Source organism: Stegodyphus dumicola, chromosome 2 (genome assembly GCF_044657685.1).
Source record: "Stegodyphus dumicola isolate Sdum_Otavi_A_Nest chromosome 2, ASM4465768v1".
Taxonomy (NCBI): Eukaryota; Metazoa; Arthropoda; class Arachnida; order Araneae; family Eresidae; genus Stegodyphus; species Stegodyphus dumicola.
Window position 1 is genome coordinate 109709547 of NC_140769.1, and position 15083 is coordinate 109724629.

Below are 15083 nucleotides of genomic sequence, written 5' to 3' on the forward strand. Positions count from 1 at the left end.
TTAAAAATACGAAATCTTAACAATAATATTGTTTTAATAACTGAATGCAATTTTGCTTGCTATTAAAAGAAATCACACTTTAGTTTCTTCTCCCTCCCCTTTTTTAAAGAAGGTATGTTTTTTCATCATTTGTGGGAATATAAATTTAAAAAATTATTGGTAGAATGCTATTCAAACAAGGAAAGATTTCTGTTTTTTCTCTGCAGTTTATAATATTTTTTGAAATTTTTTAAACTAGCCTATAATATTAAAAATATGAAATCTTAACAATAATATTGTTTTAATAACTGAATGCAATTTTGCTTGCTATTAAAAGAAATCACACTTTAGTTTCTTCTCCCTCCCCTTTTTTAAAGAAGGTATGTTTTTTCATCATTTGTGGGAATATAAATTAAAAAATTTTTAAACATTTAAATTATATTCTACTTTATAATCTGGTAAAATTTTTAATTCACAATATGTAGATTTATTTATATCTGGCTCTTTATTTTATTCAGAGCTACTTATTGTGTACTTGGATGTGTTCACGGAGATTCCATTCCTGAAGTTATGGATAAAACTGATGATTATTTATGGTTAAAATTGTGTTTGTTACGTCCTGAAGAAACAGAAGCAGGAACCTTGTTACCCAAAGACAAATTAACTTTTGCCTCATTGCAATCACAACTTCTAGAAGAGTATGGTATGTTTTTTAAAAGTCTCTTAAAAGTTAATTGCATTTTTTAGTATCTTCCAATGGAGGAAAATGCAGACTTCTTATCAAATGTTTCAAATGAAATAAAATTAATGTAAATGATTAATATGTATTACCTTTCTAGGTGCTAGTGAAATATTACTGTATAATAGTAAAATATTGCTGAAGAACTTGCCGTATTTACCGGCATATAAGATGCATCCCCTTTTTTATACACATTTTTGAAGGATAAAACTTTATTACTGATCATTATAATGAATTTACAGTATTTTAAATATAAAAAAAATACAAATACAAATACTTTCTGCAAATACCTAATCTATCTGGGAAGGAATACCTTTTAATCTTCTTCATCAAAACCCAGACACTCATCTCCAGAGCTAAATGAAGAGTCACTTGAACCTTCTTGTAAATCAGTGTATGAGGACTCAGATAACAAATTGTCCTCTATACCATCCAGTGTATTACTAATTCTTCCCGATTTCACCAAGCTCTTATTTTCTCAGTTGGGGGGTGGCCTGAAATGCCTTTCTGCAGCCCTGTTTCCATGTTCTTTAGCATGCGCAATCACACATAGCTTGTATGCCATGTTATAGTAATGTCAACGTTGTTTTTGGCCAACAAATATAAGAAAATAGAACAGTAGAAATTTCACACACTTAAAAGTCGTTCACAAAAATTGGAAAATTTAAACAAACCCAGCTGTGATTGTTGATGGCAGCGCATGCACATTCACAGAACTCTACATAACGGTAATATTTCCGCACTCCGCAAGGAAACAAGAAAAAAAGCAAATAACTCTAAATGAACTGAATATTGATGTATAAGACGCACTCCATTTTTCAGACCTATTTTCAAAGAAAAAGGTGTGTCTTATACGCCGGCAAATACAGTAAATAATTGTTTCTTTGATTACTGAAAATTATTTCGTTGCTTTGTTTGTTAAGATAATGCAGTTAATTCCAAGCTACATCATGAATTAGCAAAATTCTTGTTTTGATGAAAACAAGTTTAATTTTCATAAAATATGCTTTGTATAAAGAAAGTCTTACTTTTTCTGCTTTATCTTAATTTTAAAGCAAAAATTTTCAGCCACTACTCTTTTCCTCATCCAGATCTTACCCACGATCGTTAGTATCAGTAAATAATTTGTATGCTCTTTTTCTTGTGTGTATTACTTGATTTTTCTGCAATTATCATTTTAAAGTATGTCAAAACATAGAGATTTCTTAAATTTCAAAACATTGTCAATTCAACAATTTATGAACAGCCATTTCTAAATGAATATCTGAGCATGGTTTCACCCACTCCATTATCATATCACACCTTTTAGATTGCTGTCACTATGAGCATAAAATTAACAGAATTCTTCACTGATTCTTTTTCGAGAGGTATAATAAGTTTACTAGTAAAATATGCAATTAATTTTGGTGCTAAATATACACTTATTCTACAGTGCTCTCACCTTATTGTCTAAATGGATGATCATTTGGCACTCAGTTTCAACTCTTCTTCGTAATTCTGTCTAAGTTAGATGGCCAGGTCTTACTTTTGGCAATGTATAGCCGAATTTATAAATGTGTTTAAATTCAGCTAATATGTAAGTTTTCAGTGTTGGTTGAATTTTTGCAGCAATATCTTACCTTTTGACTTACGCAAAGAAGATTTTATATGAAGTATTTGGTATTATGTATTGGAAAACACTTTTAATACATTAGAAATGTCTTTTATTAATGCCAGTGATAAGGTAAACTTTAATAAAATGTAGTTTAGAAATATTATAAATTATTCAATAGGTAAAATAAAGATGAAAATTATTAAGTAGCATGTGAACTATATTTATTTTATTTCAATTTCTCTGCTGTCTGCAGACTATTGCTATAATTTGAAAAGTATATTTGAGATCTTTTTGTGCAAGAATCACACCAGGGGAATTGCTTGTTTGTCAAACCAGATAATTTCATATTTATATAGTCAGTTGCTTAATTGGTACAACCAACTTTATTATCGTTTTATCAGAAAGCAAGAGGAGACCTTTTCATAACAGTATGTATTTTTACAGTTAGTGACATAGTTCAGTGACAGATATTTCCATTGATATGATTTTTGTTTTTGACAGTTAATGTGGAACATATATCCTTCCGTATCGTAATACATTTGTCATTTATGCAGAAAGATTTTCTTGCCAATGCTAAATTTATTGTTAATTGTATCTGCTTCTATCCTGGCTAAATTCTGTTGTCATATCAATTTTTCCATTGCCACTTACTTATTTTTATTTTCTTTCAACTTTTGATACCAACAAGGTTTCTTCATTTTTGTATGTTTTCAAACAACTTTTGAATTTATGGCATTTTAATTAGAACAAATCCTATGATCAATCTAAATTCATACATTGGCATTAGATTAAGCAAAACGGCTATTTTATTTTGATGTAGATCTTAATTAAACAGGGTTCGTAGCGGTCCTTACAAGTGCTTATAAGTCCTTATATTTTGAAAATAGAATATAAAGACCCTTATAGGTGCTTACTTTTTCTTTAAAGCCTTTAATTTTTTTTTCCCCCTTTAGTGCTTTTTTTTTTTTTTTTTAAATTAACGTGCATTTTTTCCCCGTACCAAAGCCGAAACTAAATAAACAACTTTTCTTCCTTATATGCAATGTCAGATGGTGAATCATACTCCCAGAAATTGCTTTCCCCCCTCTTTCTCTGCATTAACGTAACCTATGGTGCGCGCACGAGAATACAGATAGGTGCATGTCGTTCTGTTGGTCAAAGAATTGCGAAAACGGTAGAAAATTCTGGTACATTTGGTATTCTTTTACCTCCCACCAAATACTACACACGTTTGAATTTCTATCAAGATTTTAATAATTTGCATTCTCGTTCCGCATGGTCAGTTCATATTCATGTTTATTATGATCGTTATGCTTATATTATGAGCATATGCATGAATATTTATAATAATATAGTTGCAGTAATTGCTGAAGTATAGATAAACTTCCAAAAATGGGTGTGTTTTTACACAGATTAGCTTTCTAAGGAATAATATTCGGAATGGCTTAAATAAAAGCAAAGTAATCGAAAAGTCAACCCCCCCCCCAATACATTATACAGTATGGAGGTTGGGAGGTTCTCCCCTTTCTCCGCAAAATCTCTAATTGAAGCAGCGGACCTTTTTTTTTTTTTTTTTTTTTTTTTTTTGTCACTGTCTAATGTGGATTGAATAGGACTTAAAAGTTTTTGCAGTATACCCAACCCAAGTGAAGATTGATTCTATTCCGGAAATTTAACGTAGTCTGTTGAAAATTAGGATCAGAAACACCCCAGATTAGTAAGTCTCTTTCTCACCCTTTATTTAGTTCTTCATTCTTCGAATATCGGCAGCCGTTGATTCCGATTGCGTAATATCTATGGAAGAGTTACGCCACATGTATTGCACAATAACGTTTGCGGTATTTTGCAGAGATAATTAATTTTGATGTTCAGTCTGAGATTTGTTTATAAACACTTAAAAGAGTTTTACTGTGCTTTATAAGCAGAATATTTCTCAGTTTCGTTGGTCTATGTTTATATGATGCACATATCGAAATGTCAAAATCATTTATTTAGCCGAGAAATCTAAAGAATGGCTACAATCTCCCCCACTACTTTTTTTTCAGTTACTATCCGGAATATTCGGCAATTTCCGAATATGCGGGTTAGTTGAGCTTTAACTGTTAAACGATGACTGCAGGAAGCAATTTCCTGTCTTCTGATTTCAGAAATGTGCCTCTTTTTTTCTTAAATTACTTTCTTGGAATATATGTTAAGGGAAAACTGTTATGCAATGAAAATTTAGAAAATGTTCAGAATTTTGATTTAAGTTAAATTATTTAAATATTAATATGAGTGGGAAAATAAATTGCATTTATTATTAGGTGCCAAACAAATACAATTAATATGGCTTATCTATACTATTAATTATTATTTATTTTCTATATTTTGAACTGAAATTTCATCATTAAATCTTGTAATATAGTTTAGTTCTGCATAGTTTTTTTTTTCTCTCATTCTAAACTAATTCTGTAAATTGAACTGTCATTTAAAATTTAAAAAAAAAAAAAAAAAAAAATGTTTTCCATGGTTGAGGTAATGCTCATTCTCTTAATAAATATTGCATTGCTCATATTTTAAATTACTAGTCTAATTTTTCTTTTAAGGTTATGCAGTTGTGTATAATGTAATTAGACAGGTGCTTATTTTTTCCTTAAAATGTGCTTGAAAAGTGCTTATAGGTGCTTATTTTTTTAACTAAAATGTGGCTACGAACCCTGTTAAAACTTTATCAATTTTGAAAGCAATCAGACATGAGTTCCTTTTCATCAATAACAAAAAGAAAGAAACACCTACAATGAAGGGAGAGCAATAACCAAGTTTTTATCAAAAATAGTGGGCAGTATAAAGGGAACATAAACCTAGCACTATCTGTCAAAAAAAAAAAAAAAAAAAAAAAAATGGTAATGAAAACATGAAAAACCAAGAGATTATTTGGCATGTTATTTTAACTCAACTGAGAGATATTAGAATTTTAAAAGCATTAGGGAAGACTAGATTAGAATTAATGTGAATAACTAAAGAAAATAAATTTTTGTGTATGTAAAATGCTTCCAAAAATTGAGTTCACCAAATGAGGAACCTTTATGAATAATTTTTGCAGACCAGAAGTCAATAGTGTGATTAAGTTTCAAACTATGATTAGCTATCAAAGGTTTAGTTATTTATTCTTGAAGGAGCAGACAGGAAAATTTATGAACAGCAAGAAAATATCCTGAAAGATAAACTTATGGAGAATACCTGCAATTTTGTAACTGATAGAAGGATGAAATGAAATGATGACAATGTTATTTCTAACATCAGAATGTCTTCTCTAATTGAGATTATTTTATTAAGCTTTATCAATGGCCATGGGAGATAATCCTCTATTAATGACTTTTGGTCTAACAGCTTAGTTCATTAGAAAGTAAAGATTCTGAAATAGTGGTTCTTTTCTCTGAGTATTTTCAATATTTCATAATGTCATAGGCAAGGTAAATGTTGACAACAAAACTATGTGGAACATCACTATGCAATGTCCAAATACCCAGCATTTACTGCTGGGTATCTGGACATGTTGGAATCAAGGGGAATGAATGAAACTACGGTTTGCAATTTCTCAAATGATTACATAATTAATTATTGTGCGAATAGATATGAAGAAGTGCTCAGCAAAATAATTAGCTGACGTACTAGATGTAGACCCCATTTTTAGAAGCAAAAGAGTAAGAAAATGGAGGAAGTTGTTTGAGAATAAGTGCATTGACAAATGTAGAAATAAGTGACAAAAAAATAAGTGTAGAAAGTACCATGAAAAGATGGGAAAAGATGTGCTGTGTTTCCCTTGGCTAGGGGGAAAAAATATTTTAGGTAGGCTAATTTTTCATATGGTGTTTAATGCTGAGAAAAACAAAGTTGTCCATTATATTTTAAAAAACAACCAAGATGATAAACTAGTTTCTATATTTTTAGTTTTTTTCATGTGAAAATTTGCATAATTATGTTTAAAACTGGTGCCAAATTTCAAGATGCCCAGGGTGCCAACCCAGTGTGGGTGATATATTTGTTGCATATATTTATTAAAATATTCTGGTCATATAGTGCAACAGGTACACATAAAAACAACAAAAAAGAGAAGAACTAAGAATAGATATTTTTAGCATTATATATATGCTGAGAATCGCTATGAAGTGATACATAAATTTTGCATCAAACTATAAATCTCAATTTTATTATGCAATTTCAATAGAATGTTTTTTATTTTTATATGCCTCTTGTGTCTTTAATCACTGTTACTTTTTTATTTAAAAAAATAATTTTAATTTTGAAAATAAAAATTAAATGTTTGTTTTCAAGGGGAAACATATTTCAATGCTTACCAGCAACCATTCCTGTATTTCCAAGTACTTTTCCTTACGACTCAGTTTGAGGCAGCTATCGAATTTCTTTTTCGAATGGAGTCCCTCAGATGCCATGCTGTGCATGTTGCGATAGTTTTGTATGAACTCAACTTATTGGCATTACCTCCAAATTCTCAAGCTCCATTATGTAAGTATGGTACTTAAAATTATTTTGTTTATTTTATATACTGAATGGTGAATTGATTGAAAATTTAAGTAAAAATCTAGTTATATTTAATATACAAGCAAATGGAAAATTAATATTTTCGTTGGTACTTCTCTATTATCACAACCATTTTAAGTAGAAGTCGCCAAATTTTCAGAATGCTCATAACGATCCTTCAGCTAAGAGACATTGCCATTTTCATTTGTGTTCTTTTTGTTGTATATCAAATTCCAGTGTTTTTATAGATAAATTGTAATATTTTTGCCTTAAGCTTGATTCTAAAATATGCACTTGTATTATTTGCCAACAATGCAAGAAACTACGGTTTGCAGGAGTATATTATTGTGATGGAAAATAGCTGAAAGAAATAATGATAAGTTGCATTTGGTAGATAGCCAGTGCACAGTGCCTAAAGAAAAAACTCTGCGATATAATTAATTCTAAAATTCTTAGCAAATGTAATTAAGGTATTAGAGATTTAATTGAACTAATATTATTTACATATTTACACGTGCAAGCATATATGCCGCCTCATCATTCTGAATAATCCAAGTGATTTTGTGTCTCCAAAAAGGTGGGCTCACTCGCATCAACACCTGTTAGATCTTGTGGTGAGACACCAGAATCTGTACTGTTTTCGAGCCCAGAAAGGTTTGGTCCTGGATGTTCATTAAGAAGTTCAGTTCTAGTGGGCACAGTCCTTTGCAAGTGAATTCTATTTGGAATTCTACTGTACATGCACTCGCCATCTCATTGGATCCTGGATGCATCTGGATGATGATGCCAAGTTTTTACAAATGATTGGGCTCATCATCATGCATTATCACCATATATCCTTTGATCTGTTACGGTGGTTTAACTCATGTCAAAGTCTAGGCTGATCTGGATCCATCAAATATTAGTTCTTCCATGCATTTCACATGTTGCAAACTAATGTCAATGTTCATTTCTCATATTTTCTCTAATTTTATCTGATAATAAAATGTAATTTTTTCCCTATAAGAAAATGTTCAGGACAGAAGGTCTATGCTTCACCTGCTTCATTATATGTATAGGTCAAAAGTCTGGACTATAGTATTTTTTCTGTCTGTGAAGATTGTTTCCAACTCTTCATATCTCAAAATGGCTCATCCAGAGTTTTGGTGGATTGTACAAATCTTTCTCATAATCCCCACCAAGCTATTTTTCCAACAGTAATTTTCAACCGTATACCATTTTTTCCAAAAAAATTTAAGATCTTTGATTATTGCCACGTTGCTTGTTCTGGATCAAAAATAGAGTTTTTTCTTCCTTTAATCTTCCATTATTAGAATGTTAATTATTATTTTAACTTTCTAATCTTCATATGATTTGCATATTTTAGTGATCTATGGAACAATATCTTGAGGTATTAATTTAATCAGCAAGGTACACAAAGATCCATAAGTTTCTAAATTTAGTGCTTGTGCGTTTAAACTGTGAATTTCCAATTGACAAGTATCTAGTAAGTTTCTAAGCAAAGTGACATTGGTTGATTTCCTAACAAGTATTAGATTTATCAGTGGATTTAAACAAGAATTAATGATTGAAGTCCTTTTCCCAAAATACTTGTGACGTTGTTTTCCGACAAATCATTGAAGAGTACAAATGCAGGTACAACAGGCTATACCCCGATATATATGGATGGCCCAAAGCCCAACAATCAAGTTGGCATTTGTGTGCTGGGATACTACGAAAAGCTTTAGGCTACCTGAAGCCTATTCTGTTTTTTCTTCAAAAATATTTGCCATCTATAATGCTCTGATATATATATATTTCTAGACAGCACTGCAAGAAATACATCATCTATACGGATTGCAAAAGTGCCCTGATGTCGATGAAAACCTTCTATAATAATGACAACCCTTTAGTTTGGGAAGTAGCTAAGCTAGATCAAAGTTTGAAGGATCAGGGTTACAGCATCATTTACTGCTGGGTATCTGGACATGTTGGAATCAAGGGGAATGAATTAGCAGATATTGCAGCTGTCGCCTGTTGAAAGTGTCCACCAGTCTATTCCTTTTAGAGATATTCAGAAGGTCATCAAAACAGAATGTTAGATAAATGGCAGAAGTTATGGGAGACTCAAGTGAACAATAAATTAAGATGTGTAAAAGCCTGGGTGCAGTGTTGGGAATTGAATAGAAATCGTAAGGAGAAGTCCTATTGACTCGCCTTCATATCGGTCATTCAAGAATAACTCATTAGTATTTACTGAATGGAGGAAATGAACCTATATACAGTTCATGTAATTCTTTTTTATCCATTGAACATATTTTAATTAACTGTCCTCTTTGTAATCCTCATAGGTTACAGTTTTTTCATAAAACAAATCCGACGTTGATGGATTTAATTGGGGAACAACCCCATTTTAATACCTTTAGGTTTTTAAAAGCAATCAAAATGTATTATAGCATTTAAATTTTAACTACACCTGGTCTTTTAACATAAACCAATTTTAAACAAGTGTTTTCCACACAGAAAATTTTAAACATAGCTTTCAAAATTTCAAAAAATGCTGTCCTTTTATTTCATACCTTCATTTTGTTCTTATACTTAATTATGTCACGCAGTTATACTATAATTTTGCATAGAAGTACTTTTGTGCGATTCTGCTGATTGTTTCCGTATTTCCATGTTTGCAATATAACCCTACGCTTGGCGCATCATAACCGCTGGGTTATGTGCCAAAACTCAACACCAACCAACCAATCCTTTTCCCAAGTCTATGCTTTAAAAGTTCTGTTGCCACTTCACAATTTTTGTTTGTCGGCATATCCTTTGATTGCATTTGCAACTTCTATAGTTAAATATGAAATTAAATAATTAAATTTGTGTATATTAAATAAATCTTTCTTTAAGTCAGCAGATTCAAACTGTTCTCAGAACCTCTGCCAGCCAGCAGAATGACCATTAAATTTTCTTATTGTTAACAAGGATAATTTAACAGAGTGTTTGTCCAAAATTTTAACAGACTTTGAAGTTGTGTGTTCTTTGTGTATCTGGTTTGCATTTACCAAAAGCTTCTTTCAACTTACATGAGCTAATGACCAATTTTTCAATGTCTGTGATTTGATTCTGAATTTCAGAATCTGTTTCTTTTAACTGTTTAAATTTCAAGTTTATTTGTAATAGATCTCCCAACTCTCCCTCTTCTGTGCCATTTTCTAACCCTTGCTGCAATTTTAGAAATTAATTTTGTTCTAAGATATCTGAGCATCATACTCTTTGCTGTGGAAAGTGCGGGATTTATGTATAAGGTACACAAGCTATACCTTAGCCCACCCCCCTACTTTCATGGGGGTCCCCAAAACATTTTTAAATATATTATAACAGACTTATAAAAGGCCCCATATCTGAAATAGCTTAGGGCCTCATCAAGTCTAAACCCGGCCCTGGCTGTTTCTATTTCAAAATCAACTTCTAATAAATTTTTCAAACTAACTTTATATCTCATTAGCTACGTTTCTTTTCTGATTTTACATTTCTAACTGGAGAGGTCAATTAAAGAAGAAGAGTAAACAGTTCTTTAAACTCAATGGCATCCCTGTTCAGGTGCCAGATAGAAAAAATCTCTAGTGATACAATTCGTTTTCAAAGTTCTTAACAAGAGTAGTTAAGGTATTAGAGCTTACATTGTGGTTTCTCGCAGAGATCCAGGACTGCTTGTTGTCTTCAATACAAATGTAGCCGCAGTAATTCTTTAGTTAATTAGCTATTCAGAAATAGTAAATAAATCAAAAGAGGGTTAATAAGATTTAATTTAAATTTAGACACACGGTAGTGTGTCGACCAAGCTCGGAACAGACGGAAAAGAAAACAGACACATACCGGCCATGTGTATCTTACACGAACCATTTCAAGCTACTTTCGACCTCCCCCTATTACTCAAAAACTATTAGACCTGAAAACTTGCAATTTTGTATATCTACTAATAGAGCTCCTTTGAACACATAGAATAATTTGCCTCTTACAGTTATTATATTAAGGTCTGACTTACACATCAAAAACCTAGACCACTTCTAAATAACTTACTTGAAATACATAAAAACCCTGGCATCAAGGTATAGACATACACAAGGGAAATATACATCACCAATAGATGGCATTGTACCAATCCCCGATTTCTACACCACTCAGATGAACTTTGCCAAAAGTGAAGAATAAAAACCTGTTTGTCACACATGAATTGATAGCACAGAGGTAGAGAGTAGAACCGGCTTCTTTTTCATTTTAATAGTAGATTCGGGCCTAACTACAACGACATCGCAAAAAGAATGTAAACAGTTTTCAAATGAAAAAAGCGTTGCCATTCAGTAACTCAAATTTAAGTAATGAAACAGATGCCAATTGCAAATAAAACAATAGAAAATTTTAACAACAATATAAATGTGAAAGGGACTAATTTCGGGAGAAATGACATTTTGGTAGTTTGTGTGAGATTTTAATTTATTTATATTATTTAGTAGTTTATGTCACCGATAAAAAAGGAGTTGAGATCTAATGGATGGCAAGTTTCATAACGGTTCCTTTAATCATAGCTGTAGGAATGTAAATTGTTCTTCAATTCATTAAAAAAAAAAAAAAAAAAAAAGTTACTTTCTTTGATATCAGATTTCGAACTTGGCAAGTTAATTTCTAACTGGAGAGGTCAAATTTTTTTAACGTAACTTATTGACAATTAAAACTTGCTAAATTAGAAATCAGATATCAAAGAAAGTAATAAATTGTTTTTTAAATGAATTGACGAACGTTGTGCATTCCTACGGCTATAATTAAAGGAACTGTCATGGAACTTGCCAAATCCATTAGATCTCAATTCTTTTGTTGTTGACACCAACTACACCAAACGTTGTTTCTTCTGAACTTGACCCCTTTTTCAGATTTATGCTCTTGTTATGATAATATTTACATGAGCCATCATACAATGCCTCTTCATTGTTCCGAATTATCCAAGTGCCCAGTGTCTCTAGAAGGCAGGGGCGCTGTAAGCAACCACCACTGGAGCTCATGGGAAGAAGTCAGAACCTGTAATGGTGCTAATGTTGTGTACAATGCCAAGTTTATGCAATACTTTGATACTTTTTTAAGCTAAAATATATTGGTGTGTACTAGGGTAAAAGAACTACAGAAGGCTTTTGTGAAAAATGCAAGTGTAATGTATCATATAATCCTTATTTAATAATTAAGTATATTTTAAATTGCTAAAATGTATGTTGATAATGTTTGCCCACTTACAATAAATATCAATAATTTAAGTCTTTTGAAGGGAAAAAAAATTGCAAAAATCACAAACTTTCACCCAATAAATAACTTTTACCTTTTCATCTGTAAAAATCGCCAAATTGTACCAAAGTAGTTATGTTGATATGTAAACATCTTTCCACTAAAATATTTTTAACACATTTTTCTCCACTTTTATTTTTTTATTTTATTATTATTATTATTATTATTATTATTATTATTATTTTAGTATAATTAGTTTATTTTAATTCTTTTTTTTTTTTTTTTTTTTTCTTTTTTTCAAGTATTTAGTAATTTATATTTTGGTACTTCCTTGTCTTTATGACCTCTTATCATAAGGGTGCGAAATTCTTGTTTATTTCTCATATACCGTTCCCAGCTTCTTTTCCAAAAATTTTTTAACATGTCATCAAAAGCATTCTCATCCCAAGGTCTTTTGCTGTGTGAAATCTTCAAGATAAGACTCTAGACAAGCTGGGTCTTGTTGCATATTTATTTTGCCAATCATCAATTAGTTGTTTGATACCAAACATATCATCCTGACTTTAGTTTTGCCTAACGTACCCCAAAGTGTCAATGTCAGGTAACTCCACTGCTCTGTAAGATGGACATCCCCATGCCATGTTGTTTATCTCCATGCGATGTTTTCAATGCCAGTATTTTCACCACTCAAGGATATCAAGCTGCATAAAACTTATATGTGCATGCTATCTGTCAAGAGTCACGACAGAAATTCTTGCAACCCTATGTCACTTTGTGTAAACTACAAAGGGGAACACTTGGCTTTCTTTCGTTCTTGTCCCAAATGGAAAGCCAAACGAGAGATACGGACTGTAAAAGTTACGAAAAAGATAATGTATGCTGAAGCAAGGAGACTGATCTCTAAGACTCTCAGCCATGCCAAAATATGGTCTTTGCTGATGTTTTAAAATCTGTCAGGACCCAAATGCTAATTTAGCATTCAGGAAAAAACTTCCACTATCATTCCAAAAATTATCACAATACCTTATTTCACTAAATAGTCACTAACGCAGAAGAATGTGCAAACAGATATCACAAACCCAGAAGAGAAAAAAAAAGAGAGAAAAACTAAATCCAGTCCGATGAGCACAAGCTCAGAGAGCATGTGCTCTGGCAACATTGACTCTGAAATGGAAATAGAACTGGGGATGAATATCTCTAAACATCTTCTACTCCCATAAAGGAAAAAAGCAGCTCAAAGTTTTCCTAATGGCTACTTTGTTGTCATGGATTAAACATTTAATATCATTCCTATTTAAGATCTAACTAGAAAACATCATCCTGTCTCTTTGTAATGTAAAAAGCACTTTTGAAACTTAGGCAACAGCTTAAGCTTCAGAGATATAATTTTGTTAGGAAAGATAAGGTTTTTAATGACCATTTCGGTGGTGGTGTGGTTCTCCTCAACTCACTTGACTACCCATGTAGCATTCTTCATCTCTCCACTTGCCTTCAAGGCTGTTGCAGTACAAATTAATATATGAAAGTTGATTTCAGCATGTTCCATGTATCTGCCACCCAGCAATCGCACTGAACAGTAGGAACTGGATGATGTAACAGAGCAGGTGCCTAAATCTTTTATTCTCTTATGTGATTTCAGTGGCCACAGTCCTGTTTAGGGAAGTATAGCTAAAAACTTACGTGATATGGAAATTGGAATAAATGATGATAATTCTTTCCCTCCTTAGTACTGGAAAGCAAACCTACTTCAACAACTTACATGGACATTTCACAGCATTGATCCATTTGTTCACCATATCTTCTATCAGTTTGCAACCTCAGAATTCACTTGCCCTCCCATGTGCATCCATCTTCAATTGAATGCAAGTGTGCTGATGAGTCCATCTACCGAATATCTTCACTTTATCCACTAGTTGAGTTCCAAGTAGAAAAGTTTTTGTGATCTATAAAAAAAAGGCCCCTGAAAAGTCACATATAGGATTATATGATCTCTACACCTTTAACTGTCAAAGAACTTCTATCAAACTCATGGTATCGTATACAGCCATTCAGTATACTTGCCCTGAACATAAATTTCAGCTGTCATGTGTTCTCTTTTCCTGATATTAAAAGAATATTGTTAAGTTGCAGGTTTACCCTGGGTGTATACATGCCAATAACCAAGTAACCAATGTCTAGATTGAATGCAGATTTATTATTGGAGAGAGTGAACTGAATGTGGACTGTCTGAATATTATTTTCTATGCATCATGCAAATGTGTTTCTTTTGAGTGAGTGGAAAGTAAACAGTGGATCTTCTGGGGAGATAAAATTCTCTCTGTAGAAGCCTTCTGAAAACAATACTACTTGAAATTAGTTAATGGTAGAAAGTTCTAAAGAAAGTAGCAGTTCTTGGCTCATGACTCTCTAGGTATGGATCTAGTATCTTGAATTTGTTTCTGTAGATGATTCTAGGTGTTATACTGAAGTTTTTTGCTACCTGAACTTGGGATTCTCTACCTCTAGTATGTCAGTGATTCTGTATATCATTTCACATGTAAACATATGTGGTTACTCATTTTGCTATGCTGTTATTAATTTTAATGAAATTTTACAGCAGGTGCTTTCAGTATCACTGATGTGTACAAACAAAATAACAGCAGAGCAAAAAATTACTCCTTTTTGTATTTATCACTGTTATATCACCTCATGTGTGTACAAATATAATTACATATTTGATGCCAGTAGTACTAAATTTTTATTTGATGCTTTCAAGTTTCAGTTCAGTAATTTTGAATTAGTATACATTGAAGGCTGAGTGATTTGTAAAAATCGTTTCTTCAATATAAATTGCTCTAAAATTTTGTATACCAGCATTATGTATTTTCCATTTATCAGTTGATTAATATTTTAATTTCAGTTAGTAGAGAATGTATTGCTTGTGAGTTTAATATTGATTTACCAATAGAAGTAATTTATATTTTTAAAAAAAATTGCTTTTATTAAATACTGATTTGTTGTATC

At 31.8% G+C, this 15083-nt stretch overlaps 1 protein-coding gene across 1 annotated transcript in view; it reads left to right on the forward strand.

The window, feature by feature from the left end:
• LOC118183567 (nuclear pore complex protein Nup93-like) overlaps positions 1-15083 on the forward strand; it is a 139966-nt gene that overhangs the window by 111074 nt on the left and 13809 nt on the right. Inside the window, exons 13-14 of the mRNA XM_035353164.2 lie at positions 498-682; positions 6627-6818. Coding sequence (XP_035209055.1) covers positions 498-682; positions 6627-6818 — 377 coding nt within the window. The remainder of the gene's footprint in view (positions 1-497; positions 683-6626; positions 6819-15083) is intronic.